General features: G+C 41.2%; 2 protein-coding genes across 3 annotated transcripts in view; one reads left to right on the top strand and one right to left on the bottom strand.

The window, feature by feature from the left end:
• Positions 1 to 21,443, top strand: part of PCCA (propionyl-CoA carboxylase subunit alpha) — a 345,506-nt gene extending 324,063 nt beyond the window's left edge. For both annotated transcript variants that reach the window (XM_048493110.1, XM_048493109.1), the window contains exons 23-24: positions 18,343 to 18,420; positions 20,796 to 21,443. In XM_048493110.1, the coding sequence (XP_048349067.1) occupies positions 18,343 to 18,420; positions 20,796 to 20,864 (147 nt within the window). In that variant the 3' untranslated portion in view covers positions 20,865 to 21,443. The remainder of the gene's footprint in view (positions 1 to 18,342; positions 18,421 to 20,795) is intronic.
• GGACT (gamma-glutamylamine cyclotransferase) overlaps positions 11,303 to 22,827 on the bottom strand; it is a 30,103-nt gene continuing 18,578 nt past the window's right edge. The window contains exon 3 of the mRNA XM_048493112.1: positions 11,303 to 11,478. Coding sequence (XP_048349069.1) covers positions 11,454 to 11,478 — 25 coding nt within the window. The 3' untranslated portion in view covers positions 11,303 to 11,453. The remainder of the gene's footprint in view (positions 11,479 to 22,827) is intronic.

Below are 22,827 nucleotides of genomic sequence, written 5' to 3'. Positions count from 1 at the left end.
GACAAGAAGCACATACATCTGTCTGCAAGAGTTAAAATATCCCCTTCCCTGCGCATTGTGACTAGATTTGTTTTATGAGTTATGAAAATGAAGTGGCTGTTTTACAATCATTATTTTTATGTGTGTAACTGGTGCATATTTTGTGTACATGAAGAAGCAGAACCATGAGAGAGGATGGGCCTCCAGCCAGGAAATTAAAATGGGGAAAACATTCTTCCCATACAATCAAACGTTCCAAAAGAAGTGCAGTGCAATACCAAACAAGTTGTTAAATAATGAGGGGAGATTTCTTTCTTTCATTTCCCCCCCCCTTCTCCCCCGCCTGTGGGTTTTTGCTGGAGGCACTGAGAGGCAGGCGCATTTGAACAGCACGGGCTTATGTTCTGCCGACTTGGGCTTGTCAATGGTAATTGTGCAGCTTTAATTGCGAAAACACGTTTGTGGCATTGAAAAGGGGAGTTTAGCGTAAATCCTTCCTTTCCAGGACTGGTGTCAAAAAGTTTTTTTGAAAGGAGATGAGGTTGTATCAGCTATCCAGACTGAATAAGCGGCGAGATGGCGCGATTCAGCTTACATGTTTTGGCTGTCCATCAGGACAAGGATCATTCATTGTAGCTTTTCAGAGCTCTGAAGTACAAGGGACGGGAACTCTTACACACTAGTTTTTTTGTCCCACTATTTGAATGCGTCCTGATTTTGTGTTTTTCCCCCTACTTTTCAGACAGCCTAAGGAGTACTTAAGTACCCTTTTTATTTTCTTGAAGTATTTACCAGTTAATAATATAATGAGGTGTGAAACAATATTAGTGGAAAATAGCAAAAAAAATGTTTTCATTTGTGTATTATACTAACACTGCTGTGAGCAGCATGTCCGCAAAGTTTGTCTATGTGAACTCTGCTGAAGATATTTTTGGGCAAAGTCATTGCTAAGTAGTGTTTCACAAGAAGACTTCTGTAATTTCAGAACACACAGTAATGGGATCCAAACATTGCCAAGAAAATATATTTGTTATTGAAGATTAAATTCAGAAATACCATCTCAGAAAAGTGTGGAGAAAGATGAGTTAACATCTTTGTTTGCCCGGTGCTGTGTTTAAGTTACAGAGAGCCTGCTTTTATTTTTTAACATATGATATTGACTGTGGTTTAATCCTATTCCTTTCTGGCTACTAGTCTGAAGTCTGTATGAAAAACTACTATTTGCTCAGATGTTCTCTATATCCTTTTAATGTTTAAATCCTGTTTTGTGAAGTACTGCCTACTTAGCAGTGAGGGGAAAATAACTTCTGGGACTCTGAATTTATGAACTTGACAGTACAACTTTGCTTTCCAGTTCCTTGAGGTTTCCCTGAAGGCAGAAATATGGGCTGCCTCCAGAAACCTGCATGGAAAATACATATCTCCCAGAGAGAGAAGATTAATCCTGCTTCCAGTTACACATAAAAATCAAAAGGACTTGAATGTGCATAATTTAAGAGCAGAATCATAGAGATAACAGTGGGATCACTGGGATCCATAAAGCTCTTTAGGTGTATCCTGAAGAGTGACTTAACTCTGAAAATAGCTGTTCAGTGATTCTTGGGGTATTGCAAACCATTTTTGAACCTTCCCTGAGTTTCAAAACTATTATGTCCTGCAGTAGGAGGAATAGCTGTTTTGAGAATAACTCAAGGCCTCCTTGGGTGTGTGGGTCCAGTTATGGATCCTGGCCAATACGTTTAGCGTTAAGGTGCTGGAATGCTGAACTAAATCCTGAATCCTTACTATTGAACCTGCTTAATTAGCAAAAGTCAGCGTTCATTATTTACAAAATCTGAACAACAGAAGCCATGCCCCCACTGCAAACAAGAAATTGGTATGTCTGCATGTTCATCTAGGCAGTATTGGACTAATTGGATGCACCTTCTGACAGGGATGAGCTTTTCTATATGCAGTCATTCGTCATTGCACATGACTAATAGTGCAACACTAGAGTTGGAACATTCTCTAGCAGTTCAGATCACCAGTGGGTATAAAACTGTAATGATAGGCTGTGGTTCCATATATGACTGGATGACCTCATTTTGTGTTTCGCTTGGCATTTCTGTGTGCCAGTGTCACTTGTAGTTGTACAGAGGCAACCTAGCTAATCCTGTGTACCAAGATCAAGGTTATTTTTTAGCTCTCAGCTCCCCTAATATCACCCCCCCCAAATTTAACATTTGTGGCATTGACCCAAATGTTCCCATTACAATTATATTTGCCACGAAACTCCATTTTGACAGATATAAAAGTAAAGGTGCAAGTACTGGGTCATTACTGACCCCATGGTGTGATATTATTATGGTAGATTTCACAGCTGCCAGATCTTTAGCTGGTTGTTGGCCTTTCATTACAATGAGCCTCACCCAGAAGCCTAGGAAGTTGTAATGTATCAGCGTAGTATATCCCAGCAGGGTTGCCTTCTGAATTTGACAGATGTTAATTTTGTCAATTCAAAGATGTTTCAAGTGCTGCCCTAGTGTTTTCGGGATGGTGCCCAGTGTGCCGATTACCACTGGGACGACCTCAGCTGGTTTGTTCCATAGACACTGAAGCTCGATTTTCAAATCCTGGTATCTAGTTACCTTCTTGTGTTCTTTTTCATGACCCTGCTGTCACCAGGTACTGCTATGTTGATGATGGTCACTTTCTTGACCTCGATCACGGTGATGTCTGATGTATTGTGTTTCAACACTTTGTCCGTTTGGATTTGAAAGTCCCACAGGATCTTGACCTTCTCATTTTCCATTACTTTTCTGGACAGTGTTCCCACCAGTTCCTAGCTGTTCTTATGTTGTAATTCTTGCATAAATTCCAATGGATCATCTTGGCCTCCGTTTGTACTCAGTCTGGGCAATCTTTTTGCAGCAGCTGAGGACATGATCTACAGTTTCATCAGCTTCTTTGCACATAATGGCGCCCAGTGTGCCGATTGCCACTGGGACAACCTCAGCTGGTTTGGGCCATAGACGCTGAAGCTCGATTTTCAAATCATGGTATCTAGTGACCTTCTCGTGTTCTTTTTCAATGATCCTTCTGTCACCGGGTACTGCTATGTCGATGATGGTCACTTTCTTGTCTTCAATCACAGTAATGTTGTTGTTGTTATTATACATACATAACAATACAGCACAAGTGTCTGTAATTCGTCTCTGAATATTGAGTTCTTCCCAAGGACCTAGGATATTAGAGGTATTTGCATAAAATGTGTGCAGTTCCTAGAAGTGCTGCTTTCTGCAGCATGTGGACTGATGTTTTGTCCAAGTTTAGGCTTTTCAGATGCTTTTCAATGTTTCTTGGGATTTCTCCTAGAGCACCGACTACTATTGGAATTACTGTTGTTCTTTTTCTCCATAATCGTTCGACTTCAATTTGTAGATCCTTGAATTTCGTGATATTTTCCAGCTCTTTGTCCTCTACCCTGCTGTCAACTGGAACTGCAACATCTATGATCTAAACATTTTTTCCTACCACTATTATGTCTGAGGTGTTATGTGCCAGGTGTTTGTCTGTCTGTATGCTAAAGCAGAGTATTTTTGCTTCTTCATTTTCTGTGGTCTTCTCTAGCTTGTGCTTATACCAGGTCTTGCTACAGGGCAGGCCGTATTTTTTGCAAAGGTTCCAGTGCACCATTGCTGCTAGCCTATTGTGACGTTCAATATAGTCAGTTTGGGCTATTTTCTTGCAACAGCAGATAATGTGCTCCAGTTTCATCACTCTCTTTGCAGAGGTGGCACTTTGGGTCATTATAGGACTTTTCAATTTGTGTCTTTATTGCGTTTGTTTGTAATGCTTGCTCCTGGGCAGCAAAAATCAGGCCGTCAGTTTCCTTCTTTAGAGTTCCCTTTCTGAGCCACTCCCATGTTTTCTGGCTGTCAACCTTCCCTTCAGTGTTCTTAAAGTACTGCCCATAGAATGGCTTGTTTAGCCACTGCTCCTTTCATGTTGTGTAAACTGTTGGGCTCTATACTCTTCTTTTGATTCTTTGGCTTTCAGCATTTCAGCCTTGTGGACTTCTTTCAGTGCTGGCCCTTGGCTTTCTTGGATGTATTCTTTCAGGCCTCTTTTCTCTTCCTCTACTGATTGCTTGACTTGGAGCAGCTCTCTTCCTCCTCCTGACCTTGCTAGGTAGAGTCTGTCTATATCACTTCTTGGGTGCAGTGCTCGATTTATGGTCATAATTTTCCTTGTTTTTCTGTCCAGGGTGTTCAATTCTGCTTGTGTCCAGTTAATTATGCCAGCAGTGTAGCGTACTGCAGGTACTGCCCAAGTATTAATTGCCTTTATTGTATTTCCTTCATTTAGCTTTGATTTCAAAAATTTTCTTACCCTTCTAAGATATTCCTTCCTAATTGAGCATTATTATTGTTGTTGTTGTTGTAGATTTCACAGCTGCCAGATCTCTAGCTGGTTGTTGTTCTCATTACAATTCGAGCCTCACCCAGAGTACCACACTGGGTACTGCTATGTCAATGATGGTAACCACCACCACCACCACCTCCTTCCTCTTCCTCTTCCTCTTCCTCTTCCTCTTCTTCCTCTTCCTCTTCCTCTTCCTCTTCTTCTTCTTCTTCTTCTTCTTCTTCTTCTTCTTCTTATTATTATTATTATTATTATTATTATTATTATTATTATTATTATTATTATTATTATTATTATTATTGTAGATTTCACAGCTGCCAGATCTTTAGCTGGTTGTTGTTCTCATTACAATTCGAGCCTCACCCACAGTACCTCACTGGGTACTGCTATGTCAGTGATGGTAACCACCACCACCTCCTCCTCCTTCCTCTTCCTCTTCCTCCTCCTCCTCCTCCTCTTCTTCTTCTTCTTATTTTATTTTTATTTTTATTATTTTTATTATTATTATTATTATTATTATTATTATTATTATTATTATTATTATTATTATTATTATTATTATTATTATTGTAGATTTCACAGCTGCCAGATCTTTAGCTGGTTGTTGCCCTTCATTACAATTCGAGCCTCACCCAGAGGCCTAGGAAGTTGTAATGTATCAGCGTAGTATTCGTGTCGATCCCAGCAGGGCTGCCTTCTGAATTTGACAGATGTTAATTTTGTCAATTCGAAGATGTTTCAAGTGCTGCCCTAGTGTTTTCGGGATGGCACCCAGTGTGCCGATTACCACTGGGACAACCTCAGCTGGTTTGTTGTTGTTGTTGTTATTTCATAGACCGCCCAATCCCCAGAGGGCTCTGGGTGGTGTACAACAACAACAATACAACAATATACAACAAATACAAATTATAAACATTAAAATCCCTTAAAAATCACAATAGCAGCATCATAATACCCATATTGGTTGATGGCGTCTGAACCTAAGGCAGGGAGGGGACCAGCAATGCCAAAGGTGGTATAGAATATATGATACAAGAGGCAATGCCAAAGATGGTATGAAAATATGGTGCAGGGGGCATCAGGAGGGGGCAGGCAATCCGCAGCCAGCCTCCCCAAAAGCCTGGTGGAACAACTCAGTTTTGCAGGCCCTACGGAATTCACCAAGGTCCCGCAGGGCCTGAACGGTTGGTGAAAGAGTGTACCACCAGGCAGGGGCCAGGACAGTAAAAGCCCTGGCCCAGGTAGAAGCTAACTGCATCATTGAGGGGCAAGGTACTACCAGTAAATTTGCCTCTGTGGATCGCAGAGGCCTGCTTGGGACATATGGGCTATGATGGTCGCGAAGATATGAGGCCCGCAAGCTGCAAAAGACCTTAAAGGTCAAAACCAACACCTTGAATATGATCTGGAATTTCACCGGGAGCCAGTGCAGGCGGTGCAAGACTGGGGTGATGTGACCTCTAAAAGAACCACCCATTAATGTAATTCAAAATGTAATTAATTATTACATCATGGCACTTTACTAAGCAGACTCTGTTTACGAAGTGGTTTGCCATTGCCTTTCCCATTCATCCGTACCTTACCTCCAGCAATCTCGGTACTCATTTTACTGACCTTGAAAAGATGGAAGGCTGAGATAAATTTGAGCTGGCTACTGAAACCAGCTTCCGATAGGATCGAACTTAGGTTGTGAGCAGAGCTTTGATTGCAGAACTGCAGTTTATCACTCTGCGCTATGGGGTTCTGTGTCAAATTATATAGGAGCTGTGATATCTGAGGGAGATTATATAGAATTAAATAACCATTGACTGTAGGGTAGTTTGTTCAAGACTGTCATGGTTCTAGAGTAAGAAATTAGAAGGTTGTGAATTATTGAGCTCCAGTCAACTTGTGCATGAAGTTGCCCATGATGTTGATTTTTCTGACTGGAAACCCTCCTTCTGCCTGTCTGCAATACATTTTTGAAAGCTTTAAAAACAAACTTGAATGTTGAAAGCTGCTTTGCAATCTGTCCTGGTAGTGGAGATAGGGAGGAAGAAGTTGAAAGTAGCATACATTTCTTATCACAGCTGTCTCTCTTGGGGGTGGGGAATGCTCAAAGTAAAAGATGGAAAGTATCACTCTGGCTGCTTCTTTCTGTTCCTGCTCTATACTGTGTTTTCTGAAGCTGGGAAAGTTGGTCAAATTGAGTGCATGCCAGGTGAAATAGAACTCCATGGATTGGGAGCAGAGAGCTGAATTCCAGAGGAATCATTTGTGTACAGGAGTGTCTTCATCCACTTCATACACAATCCACATTCTTTAGCTTAATTTATGTACATGTTGGGTTGTGGCTTTTACATTATCTTGGGATGTTTCTGAATATCTGAGTAGACTGGCCAAAGCAGTACAGCTTTGGTGGGATGGGTGGGTTGAAAATCAATACTGTAAATAGCAACATGTTTCTGAGTTTGAAACAGGTTAAAGATCTGTGCGGATTGCTACTATTTACATATTTCTGTATAAAAAATGTAAAGCAAAAGTAATCAATGGATCCTATCTGGAATCATCTCTACACAAGGTAGTTAGATCAAGTTAGTGAAGTTGTTCGACCCAATGGCTTTGTCTTACAAAGTGAAGTTGTCATGTATATTTTAAAACGTTGTGCAGAAGAAGAATTTTTGTTTACAAGAATAAATACATGAATACTTTCTGGTATCATAAAGAGTACCTAGTACCATTTTGGATTTTTTTAAAAAAGAACTATTGTGCAGTTACATTTTACCCAAAATTCTGAATCAGACTTTTATTAAAGATAGCCTGAAATGCATGTGTTAACATCGCCCCCTTGACAGAGTAGCAAATGGAAATTTGTTCTGTGTTATGTTGAAGTAGTGTTGAAATACTGTCCTAGTCAAATGGTAAATGCAAGGTTTCAGACTTATTTAATTTTAGACCAGAGCTGTTCTGTTCCATAACACTCAATTTAAAAAACCTAGGAAAAAATACGTCTTGCTGAGATTACAGATAATGTCCAGACATCGTTACGTCTTCCAGAATGTTCAAATGCAACAAACCGAAAAACACCTTACAATCTCCTCTTTCCCTCACTTCACTAAACACGCCACAGGAGATTTCTGAATTTCTTGTAAAATGTAGGGTTGTATATTTTTTTAATATACTACTTGTTGCTTGTAACTGCTTCCCTGTTTCTTTTGACGCCTTGCTTGCTGCGGAGCTCTTAAAGTCTGAAATAAATTCTTTTGGCCTTGGGTAATTAGCAGTGCTTTGTATAACAAGGCAGAACAATGATGGCAGGGGAAGGCCCAGGAATTGGATGGTTAATTAGGCTGCTGCTTTAAATAATACCTTTTACGTAGCTTTGTGATATAATTTAATGGGCACCAAATATTGATTAGCTGCACTTGTCCCTCCTGCGTGAGGAGCCCAGTTGCTTTCATGTGCGAGTATTTCCAAAGAGATGCGTTGGTGTCAACTTGAGGCAGTGCCATACAAAACAAATAACGTGGCCACTCTAACACTTAAAAATGTAGTGCTGGTGCCTATAAATTAGAAATGGGTTTTCATTTCTGGGTTATGCTACCTTCTGTGCCAAAACATGGGAACAGGAAGTATTTTTCCCCCAGCCCTGATCTTATGCAATGCAAAAAATTGATGAGAGAGTTCACATGTAGCTGGATTTGACCCAAAGGTTCCTCTGTAAATGCCCAGATTTTGATGTGCTTGTTATAAAATTCAAATTAAAAATATTGCAAGGAAATAATAATAATAAATAAAAAATAAAATAACCTCTTTCCAAAGGGAAAACATTTATCCATGTTAGTACAAATAGATTTTCATCTTAACTTTCCTCACACTCGTAAATATTTTTCAACACTTCAAATAGTTCTTCAGAAATGACTATTATGTGCCTTTCACTGTAAAAACTTTATGGAAATTGGAAATTTCTGGAACCTTTGGGTGCACGTGTTATGGATAAATGGGGGTACCATGATTGGTGCTTATTGCTGTCAGGGGAACATCACTAACCTTTGGTTAATCAAGGGTCAGAAAATCTGGGATGCGCTCTGCCAAAATTAATTCTTTAAGGGAGAGTGGCATAAAAAGTTTAATAATCATCTGTCAAGCACTGCTAATTGCTGCTAATTATATTTTCAACTCGGTAGCTCCTGTTTCAAAATTAATTTGGAAGGAAGGGGGAAAATGGCATTAATTATTTTACACAGGTTTGGACAATGTCAAGGAATTCGGTCAAGGGTTACTTAGTTTATACTGATTTTTGTTTTCTGCATTGGAATTTGATGCCAGTCATAGAAATTCGAAGAACCTCAAAGAACAGCACTAGCCCAAGCAGATGATGCTAAAAAGCACTGGGTAGGATTCCTTTTGAAAGTCACAGAGTTTGATTTCATACCCTTTCTGTCACTGTTGCCCTTCTCAGGTTTTGCACAATGTAGGCATTTTCCATGTTATATACAATGATCTTGCAACTCAAGTTGTCATCATTTTTTTTTTTTTGCAAATTTTTAGTTTGCAAGCAGGTGGGTTCTGGCAATCTGTTCCCACCTCACCCAGAGTAGCTAAATACAGGGATATATGGATATCGTGGACTTTTCTTTCAACCGCACTCACGTTCCAGCTTAGAAAGAAGGTGGTTTTAAAATAAGATTCTAACTGTGCTTTTGAGCTGCTCAGAGATGTTAGGTTGGTGTTTTTTTATTCCCTTCAATTTGTTATGTTTTGTGTTGTGCTTAAAAGTTGCGTGTGTGACCTCCTTCCCACCCCACCCCAATGAGCTTTTCAAACGCATTCTATTCAGGCACCTGTGCTCTAAAATATAAAGGTCTCAAAAAAGTAATTGAAGGGTTTTCACTTTTGCAGACGAGTCAGCAGGGTTGATATTGATCCATCGTTTTAGGGAGTCCCAGTGTATCAGAAGGTGATACCGGGGAAGGCCCTGCAATCCCTCCAAGCCTTCTGTCTAATTTGGCAGAAAAACACAATGCAGGGCAACAAAAGAACAATCCCAAACCGTACGAAATTTCACTCTCCACCCTCTTCCTCTTCTCTCTCCCCTCAACCCCATCCCCCCAAAAAGAGGGTTAATTTTTTTCAGCTGCACACAATGATTCGATGCTCACTCTTGCATTGAAACAGTTGCTGTCAGAACAGGCAGGAAACAGTTTTCTTTTAATTGCTGAAATCATTCGGAAGTGCTTCGTACGCTGCTTCTGTGCAGCAGATGCTGTGCATTAATTGGCCTGTGTAGGACTGACCCAGGGTTCCTTGCAGCGGGCCCAATGTTAGGCACGGGGTTTAAATAGCTTATTTATTATTTTGGATAAGCTGGCAGGCATGGTATGTTTCTTGCACATACTGTATTTCATGGTCTGCCGTTCCAGTGTCATGTGGGTTTTCCAGCTTTGGTAATGTATTAGCAGCAGGTAAGCTCTAAATAACATCCATCAGGAGTTAATTTTTTTTTACCCAGCTATGCCAATGACTGATGAACCTGTCTTTTGTATGAATGTTTAGCACAGTAGAAAGCCATATGCCACTGGCACCGTTTCCTGTGCATTCTTTGCAGTGGCTGGAGAGTCGAGGGGAGGGGAAAAATTCTCTTGCATTTGAATCCTGTCATTTATGAACACTTCTAAAATACATTCAGGTTGTGTGTGTTTGTGTGTGGACGTGTGTGTGGAGCAACAAAATGTGGGGTTTTGAGTTTCTTAAAGGTAATCCGAGTCTTGTGTTCTTTATCCAGGGATATTAGAGCTCATCCTGAATAGAGAACCTTGTTTTGTAACTCCCCGTCTGTTCAAAACAGACCTTACCCCATTAGAAGGTCCTCCCTTGTGTGGGAGGACCACAGCTGTCACCGTAAATCTCATCCAGTAACTGCATAACCCCCCATTTTGTGGTTCTAAAGGATGAAATTGAGAAATGGAATACGGTGCACTCATCCTTTACCTCTCCAATTTTAGGCCCTTGCACATCATTTTCATGCTTTTATTCCAAATCAGACGACATTAATGAGCAACACCCTCCCTCTGCTAAATGTCTAGCAGCAAGGCCACACGCTAACATTTCGTTTCGTGTGGGGTTGGGGAAACCGTCCCCTTCTGTCAAAATCTTCGTGATTTCTTCAAGATTATTGTTCTTGGTTGTGGAGGGGGGGATGTTGTTCCTTCCCCACCTTGTTGAAAAAGCAGGCAAGGGGCGTTTTTGAAATTAAGGATTTCCACAAAGCAAAACAAGGCCCCAGCTTAGCTTACAAAAAGAGAACAGCAAACGGCCTGAAGAGGGTTTTGTTGCTTTGAATCTCTGCAAACAAAATGGAGCTGATTTTTTATGAAGTGATATTGGGGGATTTCATGGAAAACAAGAAGTGGTTGAAATCGTCAATGCAACAAAGTAAACTATAATCTTGAAGATAAAAGTCCCTGGGGAAAGAGTCCTCTGAAAATAAATGGGACTTGATAGATTTCCATATCATTTATAACTTCCCTTAATTACACTTGGAAGACTTGCCAGTAAAACTGGAAAATTGGCAGCCTATATCCATTATAGTAATTTTGCCGACCATGGCAAGCAGCTGGCTTTACTGGATTTTATTTCCCATCACTCACAATTAATCATCAGCTGGAGATGTCTGAAACTCTTCAGAACGTAGCAATACTGTGTGACATTTGGGCCTCCTTAAAATGCTAAAATCTGCTGAGTAAATGGGCTGAGCTTTCCTTCATGCTAACTCGTTTTGGTGCAAAGCAGGCCACTGCTTAATGAATGCCACTTTGATAATCGGATGCGAATGTGAACCTTGACCCGGTGTCAAAGGAGAGGACGCAGCAAGCTGGGTGAAAGATATGAGACTCAGATCTGCAAACTTTACACCAATTAGACAGAGTGGAGAAATACATCAGTGCCGATTGGGTTTATCAAAAAGACTGGCGGGGCTTGTGACTGTTTTGTAAGCCTAACATTGAAGACATCCTGTCACAATCATTAAGTCTTTATCAGATGATTCACAAAAAGTATTCGGGGAGTGAGCTGGACTCACAAAGATCTCTTCAGCGAGAGTCCTCTTCATTGTACCTTTGAATGTGAAAAAAGGACAATTAACACTCCTGCTATTGGCTTGAAGGTAGTAACAACAGATTAAGAAAGTGACTTTACCACATTGCGCTTCCATTTTCCAGGATTTAATTTGGTAAACAAGCGAAGCCTTGACACACTTCCTTTAGCTCCTTGTAACCTTCAAGACTGTACCCCAAAAGTCAAGTATACAAACCACCAGTTACTGTATCCATAACCCCAAATTTCATTTTCCAGTAATTTTTCCTTTTCATTAAATGGAAATTTAGAGAATTTGATGCACAAAATCTTTTGATGAGGCAATATAGTTTTGGTTATAGTCAGTGAACAATGAAATTAAATATTCTTAATTATCCTTTTAATCCCAGCAGTTTCAAATTTGTTTCTTCTGAACGATAAACCTGTTTAGATGAATATTACATTTGTTTTATATTTTCAATATATATTTTCTAGAAGCCAGGAGAAAGTAAGGATGAAAAACATTATAATGGCCTCATGTCAACTAGAATTCTGCAGTTTTGATTTTTGACTTTTATTTTACCATTTTAGGTCAACACTAAAGAAACAATTAAAATGTAAAAAGAATTTTTAATTGGAATTCTATTTCATTGTTGCAAACTGTGCTGTAGAGTATGACTTTTGTGCTTTTTCTTCTGATCAGTGTCTTTTAAAAACGTGTAGAAAAGTTATTGAATTTTAAAAAGCCTAACTTAATCCTTAAATGAGGAAAGGGGATATTTTAGAGATTTCTAAGATATTCATTTTCCAGCTTAAATAATACTAGCAGGCAAAAAGATACAAACAATTATACAGTGAAAGAAACTGAACAAAGCCCAAGAGAATGAATGAAAGAGAAAAAAGAGATATTGGGGGCTAATTTTAGGATTTGCTGCTTTGCAACACAGTGGGGAAAGAGTGCTACAAAGGATTGACATAAAGAACAATTATTAAATGTGAGTGCTTAAGTGACACTTTCCACTAGAGCTGTTTTAAACAAATTGACTGTTATTAGAAGTAATGCCACAGTATTTAAACATTGACTATCTATGGAAATAAAAGTCTCCTCCTAACTAGGCTACTTTTTCTGCAAAGGTCCAATGGGTAATTTCTCTCTAAAGAATAAAATTTCAAATTACTTGTGTAAAATAGATATGAGTGCACGCTGGTGACATTGAAGGGGATCCATAAAGAAACCAGACTCTGTGTGTGTGTGTGTGTGTGTGTGTGTGTGTGTGTGTGTGTGTGTGTGTGTGTGTGTGTGTGTGTGTGTGTGAGAGAGAGAGAGAGAGAGAGAGAGAGAGAGAGAGAGAGAGAGAGACAAGGTCTTGGAAACAAACTTCCTCAGCTTGGAAAACTTGTGAAGTCTTGTAAACATATTTGTAAAACTAAGTGAAGTCTTTAAAGGTCCATTTGGCTTTTAATTACTTTGCCTTGAGTCTAGTCTTGCTACGTGTCGCCAATTTCTGTTCCTGACTTAGTGATAGAAAGGGCTTCTCTGGGTTTAGTCTTTCACCGTTTTTAGAAATAACTTGAACTTTCACTGTGAGTTCTCTGAGAGATCTCAGAAAGACCAGGACAGGGATCTGCAACCTGTGGCTCTCCAGATGTTCATGGACTACAAATCCCATCATCCCCTGCCAGCATTCTGATGGGATCTGTAGTCCACGAACATCTGGAGAGCCACAGGTTGCAGACCCCTGGACTAGGACCATTCTACATTGAGATGGGCCAAGGAGGTTGCCCATCAATACATCTAGAGTTGACAGCCCAAGGCTGGCAACCAGCAGGAGACTTGCCCAGGGGACAACTGCCTTCAGTGGCAGCATCATGACAATATTGGCAACACAGTGACAGCAGGCTTCATGTGGAGGAGTGGGGAATCAAACCTAGTTCTTCAGATTAGAGTCTGCTACTCTAAACCACTACACCGTGCTGGCTATGACAGCGTAGACATGACATATACAGTTTCCGACACAGAATTAATATCTGTTTAGCACTGTTACTATTCTTGATAGGACCACCAATGTGCATGGCTCTTCATGAAGCAGTGTAAGCAAAAACAACAGACCTCTGCTCTTGTTTCTAAAGAGAAAGAAATACAGGAAGGGGATATGTGGGCAGATACAGTTACATACGACTAGACTTTGTTTTATTTGAGCTAAAGTCTAATAAATTCAGCTTAAAGCTTGGGAAAAAGTAAACTTTTCTCACTGTAATATGAAAACATTTCATATTGTGTTCCTAAAACAGTCATGGAACTGCCCAATTCTTACTATACTTGAGAAAAGGCCTGAGTAGTTTAGCTGTCAAAAGAGAAGTTAGAACTTGAACAAAGTCTTTTGTCTTGAGAAATCAAACAGAAGATCCCTTGACCACCATTACTGTCAGTATTTCAAGAGTATGCTCAAGAGGCACATTTCAGGTGAGCATTCCTGGTGACTTGTATTCATGTTCATTTTAGTTTTTGGTTTCTTTTTTAAACATTATCATTAGTGCATTTGCTTATGCTCTTGATTATAGCTTTTCATAATTACCACTGATACCAACAGGACACACTGTTGAACCCATGAAGCTGCCTTACAGTGAATCGGATCTTTAGGTCCATCATAATATGTATTGTCTCTTCTCTGACTGGCAATACCTCTCTATAAACTCAAGTGAAAGTCTTCCATGTCACCTGGTACCTGATCCCTTTGATGCTAAAGATTCAGAATAAATACCAAGCAGATGCTCTGCCACTGAGCCACAGCTTTCCAGCAACACTTTATCTCACCCATCTAGATAAAATTCTCAGGGTATTGTTCCCATTTCCCAAATAATTCCCCCTGCTAAATTTCAGGCAGATAGCAGAAAGCATCCCAGTTATATGTACATTCAAAATTCTCACAAGGCAGGCATGAAGCCTTGTTGCCACCATAGAAGCTTTGGGTGGCACGGAAACGAAGGTAATTTGAAAACCGTCCTGCTTCCCTGAATTGCCTCATAGCCCAAGCAGGCTCACTGCACAAGCATGTAGCCTGTGTCTGTGGGCTCTGAGGGCAGCATTCCCTGGACTGGGACACAGGTGGAGACTGACTACGATTGGCTCCCCATCCCATCCCCCCTCTCTGCACCAGCATCCACTCAAATGCCTGAGTAGCTCTTCTTGTTGGTTGCAGAGTTGGATGGTGGCCAGACACTGATGTTTTTGTTCCCTCTGCCAGTGTGAGTGCCCACAATCCTCTGCCATTCCCTATGTCCATTAACCCCCCCCCCCCCCCCATCTGCATTGGACTGTTAAGCAAGTAGACAGTAAGCACAAATAATATTTAGGCCGAATCCTTCTGTATGTACAAGAGTCCACCCATTCATGAAGCAACTCAAGGGAACTTTTTTTTTTAATGGGACATGCTGGATGAAGGGCACCAAACCCTACCACTTTCCATACTTTACTAAAATTTGGTACTTAAAGAATCTGTTTCCCAGCCTCGCTTTGATATCGGAAGTAAACTTGGTGGGGAGGAAAATGCTAGATGAAATTGAATACAGCTGATTTTTTCTTACATGTGACTAGTATAAACAAGGACCATCCATCACAGCTAGTTCAGCCCTTAGTTTAATTAATTAAAAGCGACTGATGTTTTTCCTATGGTAGTTAAAAGCACAGGAGACTGGGGGAATCAGTGTATAAAATTCTGTTAACTCACTTTGAGTAAAATGTAGAATTACTGTAACATCAAAAGTCTCCATCACCATGCTGAGAGTCAGCATCGTGTAGTGGTTAGGGGCCTTTTCTGCATATCCCACTTACCCAGTTTTGAAAATGTTTTCAATCCCAATGTTTACAACAAAGTTTGTCCACACTCCCCTTCTCAAAATTTTGTTCCCTGGCCACCAGCTCCCTGCCCCCCCCCCTCCCCGCACACATACACATGTGCTGTGGGGATCAGCTACCTTGATCGGATTCATTGATATCAAAAACCAGGTGGGTGGGGGGAACTAAATAATAAATTTTAAGAGAAGAGGAGCAAAGCTGTGAAGTGAGGGCTCAAGCTCCAAACTTGAGGACTGACGACCACACGGGGGTGTCGAAAATGGCCTGTGGTTTTGGCGGGAAAAATAAAACATTTCAGTATGATCACACTGTCAGGGAATCCAGCTCAGAAACCTTTCAGCAAAAAGAAACGCTGTAAACCTGTTTTCAAAACATTTCCAAACCAAAGGTGGGGATGGGGGGGGGGGGGGAGGACAGTGCCAAACTCTGCAGAGGAAACATTTTATGTCTAACCTAAAAATGCCATAAATGGCATTTACAGAAAAGGCCAGAGTATTTGATTGAGATCTAGGAGCCCCAGGCTCTGATCCCCACTTTGGGCATTTTAAGCTGACCCTGGGCCATTCGTGCTCAAGCTCCCAGGGTGGTGGTAGCGATGATGCAATAGAATCTGCCAGAGGGATCAATAGACTGCTGTTTTAGGTCCCCATAAGGGAGAAAAGTGAGATATAAATATAAAATAAATATATCAAGGCCCAAGCCTAAACACTGTTCCCTTTTCTAGATTTACAACTCCACTATACCTCTGATTAATTTGTTTCTCATGGACCTCAGAATCTGGTCCCTCTCCACGTAATTTATTGTTCTTATACACAAAGTCACATAGCTACATTGTATACAGAGATGTGAAGAGAAAGAGAAGATGAATTTGAATAGTTTTCGCCACTTGGTATCAGATGCACAAAGGTGTCAAGAAAAGATGAAAGAAGTGAGGAACAGTTGGTGGGGCAACAAAGAATAGGTGTACAAGGACTCCAACTTAGTTCTGCTGGATAAAGGCAGCAGGTGTGCCAGCAGAGAGACAAGAGTCCGGTGGTGATGAGAATTAGTGTAACAAATACATTTATTCATGCAGTAGATCTGTTGTGCCATTGTCATTTAATAAGGTGCGTCTAGTGACAAAATTGCATAAGTAGGTGGTATAATCTTGGAGACAGAATTTCACAGTTACAATTATACATATCTATTATTTAGTTCCTGCACCCCATATATATCAGACCACTTATTGGAAGAATCTCATATTGCTACCGTCTCTGGCTTTAGAATAGTATAAAGTCACCAAAGGAAGTAGGGAACGTCTGTGTGTTTTTCTCTTTGTCCTCAGGTTCTTGCGTTATCTGCGTGAGGCGGCATGCTTTATATCCCCTCTTTCAAAACACACAGTTAATTTCAGATCTGATATGGGGAGAAATAATGTACACCACCTGTAAATTTTGATGTTTGACTTTGTTGAGAAAATAATATTCTCTGTAAGGAAACAAAATTGCCCATCTTCCTGGAAAACTGCACATCCTATCTTGTCAGAAATATCTTGTCAGCACAAGATGGACCTATGCCTACCCCATGCCATCTGGTTCTAGAAGAATTTTATTGGAAATCCATGGAGCTTCCTATGGGGTTGCTGGCTACTTTGAGCTTGTGTACATCTGTTAGCAGAGTTCAAACAGTCAGAGACGTGAAGCAAGAGTGTGACTCTGAAAGAGTACAGAAATGAGGTGTTTGTCATTCTGGCAGTATAAGACTTTCCTAATAGGCACAAATCTGTGTCTTCCTGTAAACCTGGAAGATATTGTGGGTTGATGTCATAGTTATGTATGTGTATGTGTACTCTGCACCAAAACAGAACAAAGAAGCTAAATTTTGCACCAAGAGAAGTTGAATTCTGTGAGCTGTATGAATTAGACCAATATTTAGTTTGTGTCAATCTGCTTTAATTTAAGGACTTACGGTATTTCTTCCCCACTATTCCTTGTTGCTCAAAGCCATTTACAGTGAAATCAAGCAGTTTAAAACTGTCCAGAACCTGACCTCTGAAAATAACAGACAAAACAGCCCCAGACAGAGCAATTGCAGGCAACTCAGGCTTCAGGCATGCATGATCTGGACCACAAAGAAGAAGTAGTGTTTGGAGTGATACCCCCTCCCTTTATCTCCTGTAAGGAGAGCTTACAAGCTTCTCTCCACAGCAGACACCTTGTGAGGTAGGAGGGGCTGGGAGAGTTCTGAAGAATTATGACAAGCCCAAGCTCACCCAACAGGCTTCATGTGGAGGAGTGGGAAAACAAACCCAGTTCTCCAGATAAGAGTCTGCCACTCAGATGGAGGAGTGGGGAATCAAACCCAGTTCTCTATATTAGAGTCCACCTGCTCTTAACCACTACACCATGCTGGAGAACTATGAAGCTATGGATGACAGGAAGCATGCTTTTAAAAAGAAAGAAGTAAAATCTCAATATGCTGAATTCTGTACAGAGAGATGCACTTGCACAGAGCTATGAAACATGTATAGCCCTGATCATAAACAGAATCCATATTCTGCATATGGTTAAGGCCCCTAATAGTGCCATTGTATAGTGTTACACCCTTGGACTTCAATAAACTAAGAAGGTTTGCAGCTTAGGATGTCCCTTGGCTATAGGGCAAGTATTTAAAAAATCTAAATTCCCCTCCTAGATCTGTGGAATCTGAGTGTATATCTTCACCAAAGACGAACATAGCATGTTTTGATGTAGTGTTTGAACTGTGAATACAGAAGACAAACTGTCCTGCATATGGGATAGAATATCTTTTGAGCTTTTTGAAATATCAAATCAACAGTAGAAGTAATTTATGTATTTTATTACACTGGTGTATTTAGGAAAGGCACATGCTGGCTCTTGAGAGATCTACTTGGGCAGTTCATGAAGTAAAATCTTACAAACCACCAGCATAAAATGATCAATTTTGTCATGTCTGGTCTTCACTGGCACCTCATCCCTTGCATTTTAGGCAAGAATTGATAGCATTTTAACCTTTCCCAATTCCCCCCCTTCCCCTCTGTTTTTAACCAGGTTGTTGAAGGGCAAGAGATCTGTGTGATTGAAGCTATGAAAATGCAGAACAGTTTGGCTGCTGCTAAAACTGGCAAGGTATGCTTCATTGTAAGATTGGACTTTGGGCCCTTGCTATGTTGAAGATGGGTTGCATTTTTTTTTTTTAAAAAGAGGATAAAATAAATGTAATTATTCTTTAGAATTTTTTTCAAAACGTTGGCCTCAGTCTTGAACTGTGGTGGCACACCAAGCTTTGGATTTAGAAATGTTTTATCAGTTGTTCAAAACGAATTAGTCTTGGCTGCAACCCGTTTTTTCAGATTTGGGCCCACGCCACAATCCGACATACGAGTTAAGATCATTTAAGCAGACTTAACTTCAAGTTGGAATGTGGCCCTAGGAAACCATAATTCGTGCCTTTTCTGATTTCAGAAATTGGACTACAGCTCAGCTGTTTTCATTTATGTACTAGAAACTCCCAAAATGTGCCATGCGCAGTTGGACCTGTTACCCACAATACAGAGCACATGGCCAAGGGCTTGTGTGCAACCAGGCGGTCTTTTGAATGCTTTCCCCCAGTGAATAGCAGCTTGCTGCTCCCTCCTATGCCAAGTTTAAAAAAGATTTCTCATTTGGGTCAGGAGTTGCTTTTGCATGTGAATATATCCTGGGCTCTACAGACAACAGTATGTGAGCTGAAATGAGTACGTAATGATTGGAAGTGGGCATGAACATGTTGGCTCCACTCCCTGCGTACATGTAGTCACCAGCTTGAGCACAGAGTCTGCACACATAGCAAGCTCCATCCCCATGATCTGGAGCATCCTTTTTTTAGGGCATTCTTGGTCACAGAGACAGGGGCAGTTTCCTTCACACGGCTGGCAGTTGCATGTAGGCAGGGGGCAGGACCACTATGCTAATGCCTTCAGCTTATCTACCTGTGTTGATTGCAGTGCGCATATAATGTTGTCTGTAGAGGGCTTATGTGTTAGGAGCAGAGAAAGCTACCTGCACCGTTCTCTAGATGATAGCTCTGAAACTGGGAAGTACTTCCAGATGTTGACTGCTGCCTGCTTATTGCAGCTCCACCCTGCTCCTCGCCCAGTGAGCTCAGGGCAGCATGCATACTTCTTTCTTCATCCATTTTATTCTTACAACAACCCTGTGAGGTAGGTTGGGCTGAGAAAGAGGGGTGATGGGCCCCAAGGTCAGCCACAGAGTTCCATGGTTGAGTGGGGCTTCAAACCCAAGACTGCCCCAGTCCTGGTCAGCAGTTCTGAAGAATGGATCTCAGTAAGCTTACTGCTGACTCATAATAAACTTTTATCAATTGGTAACTTTTTTCCCAGTGGAAACCCAAGGGGGCTTGTAGCATTCTCCTCACCTCCGTTTATACTCACAATAACCCTGAGAGGTAGGTTAGGCTGAGAGTATGGCTGGCCCGAGATCAGCCAGTGAGCTTCCAGGTCCTAGTCCAACACTTTTTAGCCCCTTTACCTCCTCACTTGCTTTCTTATGGTGATGACAGTGTTATCAGGGGAATGAAACTTGGTGAACAGTTTATTTTCCTCAGATTAGGGTCTTTGTGAAAAATGTTTGTACGACACAAAACAAGGCAAAGTGGGCAGTTGTTTAAGAAAACAAAGGGCCCTTTCACACATGCACTTTCAATGCGCTTTCACAATCATTTGCAAGTGGGCTTTGCCATTTCGCGCAGTAAAATCCAGCTGCAAAGTGCATTGAAAGTGGATTGAAAGTGCATTATTCTGCCCAAAGTGCATTATTCTGCCCAAAGTGCCCAAAGAGGAGCATGTGGGTTGCTTCTCAGCATTGAGCATATTTGAATTTGGAACTTCAGAGCCCAGGGCTTCAACAATGTCTCCACTGGTTTGACAGCTCATATATCTCACAAGCAAGCTCCAGTGCAGCATCTCATATTTGCGGAGGGGAAGAGATACAGACATCTCTGTGCAGGTGCTGCCTCCCACGCAGTGCTCGCTGTTCCAAGAAAAATTGAGCTCTGGGCCTGATTTTGAAAGAAATTTGTTGTTCCGGTTTTTCTTCCTAAATTTGCAGTTTCTCCGCACAGAACCCCACAAAAGCAGGTTTTATTTCTGCCGCTTTACAGCAGGTGCAGCAAAGACACCCAAGGAAAAATAACCAGCCTTGCAATTCTTGAGGCTCTAAATCTAAATCAGTGCATTTTGTAACTGGGGGTGGGGGGGGGGGCGCTGTGTTACAAGAGGCTGCACTTCAGTGTTTGGACAGGAATGAAAGCACAGCACAAAGACAAGAGCAATATTCTTGAAGATGCTTTTGGATTTGAGTTGTTTCATGCATTCAAATAGACCTGATAAATGGGAATCCATCATTCATTTTGTATTGTACAACCAACAGCATCCAGGGGGGGGAAAGCTTGCCTGGCCCTGTTTTCAGAACAAGATTTAATTATCCCTTCCTTTACGCTGCAGGTGAAATCTGTGCACTGCCAGGCTGGCGAAACTGTTGGGGAAGGAGACGAGCTGGTGGAACTAGAATGAAACCATTTCTTTCACATCATGTCGCAACTGGACTTTGCGGCTGCACTTAGAGAACATCATAAACTCTGTTTAGGCAGGGAGTTTGCTGGAATCGGGCTGATCGCAGCTTGTTTGCTGGGCTCACGCTTCCCTTTCTGCTCCTCCTTTGTCTCCTATGTGGAGCACGATTGAACACTTCCCTGTTTGATCAAGCCTCATTTCTAACGTAGGATTTTACCAAACTATAGAATCCCAGCTTCTGGGTGGGAATAAGGCCAATTTGAGGAGGAGCCTGTATTTGGATGTCATGACAAACTGAAGCTGAACGCAGCCAAGTATCCCCACTCCTCAAATCAAGTGAGTTCCAACTGAATGAGAGAATTGTGATTCAAACAGTGCTCTGACATGTGTTCTTCACAATGTGTGTGCACAAAGGACTAGGGGCCATGTGGCAAACCCTGTGGAGGCTTGCATTAAATTTGCTCCTGATTCTCTAACTACACTCCTTTTACAAACATCTGTACATAAGAGATTTGTAATTCTCTTTCCACAGTTCTCTTGGTGTCAAACAATCAATAAAACAAATCATTTCAATATAAACTCTGTATGTGTCATCCAACTTCCTTTGTAACACTGACAGTTTAAGCCTAAGGGAGGCTGAGGCTAGGAAGTGGAACGAGAAGTCGAATAAACTTCAGACTGCAGGCAAGGGACACTGTTTTTAATCATCCCCCTAAATGAAAATGTCCTCTTAGTAAAGGGCAAGTACTGCAGGGCAAAGAATGGGCTAGATCAGGGGTAGGGAACCTGCGGCTCTCCAGATGTTCAGGAACTACAATTCCCATCAGCCTCTGTCAGCATGGCCAATTGACCATGCTGGTAGGGGCTGATGGGAATTGTAGTTCCTGAACATCTGGAGAGCCGCAGGTTCCCTACCCCTGGGCTAGATCCTCTGTGAGCTAGTCTTCCACTTGCAAGGCAGAGCTCTTAAGAAAGCAGTATTCCTCAGTGATACAGTCTATTCCATCCAGTCAGGTCTCTTCCATTTTGTATCCGTGGCATAAAGAACACATCATCAACCATATCTGACCTCTGCTGATTAAATTTGGAAATGGCAAAATGGAACTTTCTCGCTTCCCCGCTTCCACTGCAGCCATTGATTTCCAGGAGCTGATCTGTGGATCCTGAAAAATGTTGTGTGTGTGTGTGTGTGATTATTGGAAATCACTAGCCCTTAGCATGCAGTGTGTTTCAGAAGTGATTGGGCCTCACAGTCTGGTTCCAAGTCTCTTGATGTCTAAATATGGCTAACCCTAAGAATGCTTTAGGCTTCCTACAGAATCTGCTGCTGTTGAAGACATTGTTTAAAAATAATGCTGATAAGTAAAGCTCTCACCAATGCCTTCCTCAACCCAAACCCCTCTTTTCCTTATAAGATGGAGTGCTTGAACCCAGCAGAATTTGTTGTCTGACTTGAATAGCCAGGAAGAGTTCAGAAATTCACCTGCATATTGAACACCAGTTACCCTATAAAGGTATTATGTTTCAGTGTCTTTTTGCTTTGTTTTTTAAAGGCACAAGCCTCTCTCTCTCTCTCCCTCCCTCTCTCTCAACAGAATAGCTCTTTGACTTTTGCTTCTTGAGCTCTGATACATTTCAGGACATGAAAGGGCTAATAGGAAGAAGTACGTGTGTGAAAGTTTGACAGATGGGCTCGACAAAGACTGTCTAACCTTGACTCAGCTTCTGATTACTTCTATGTCATTGAGAGCAAAATCCAAAGATAACTCCAATTTCATGTGTCAGCAGATTCTTTTAAGACCTTAAGAATACGTATTGAATGTGGCCAGGGTTAGCTATCCCTCAAGTAGCGGCTTTCAGGCAGAATTGGGGAAGAGAAGGGTGCCATTTTCCTGCCTCCTGGTCTGTGTACTTTTTTTTTTTTTACAAAAAAATTAGATGAAACATTCCAGCAAAGGCTGCT

The sequence above is a fragment of the Sphaerodactylus townsendi genome, linkage group LG04, assembly GCF_021028975.2.
Source record: "Sphaerodactylus townsendi isolate TG3544 linkage group LG04, MPM_Stown_v2.3, whole genome shotgun sequence".
Lineage (NCBI taxonomy): Eukaryota > Metazoa > Chordata > Lepidosauria > Squamata > Sphaerodactylidae > Sphaerodactylus > Sphaerodactylus townsendi.
Note: the sequence above shows the minus strand (reverse complement) of the source record. Positions and strands in the feature narration are given on the sequence as shown.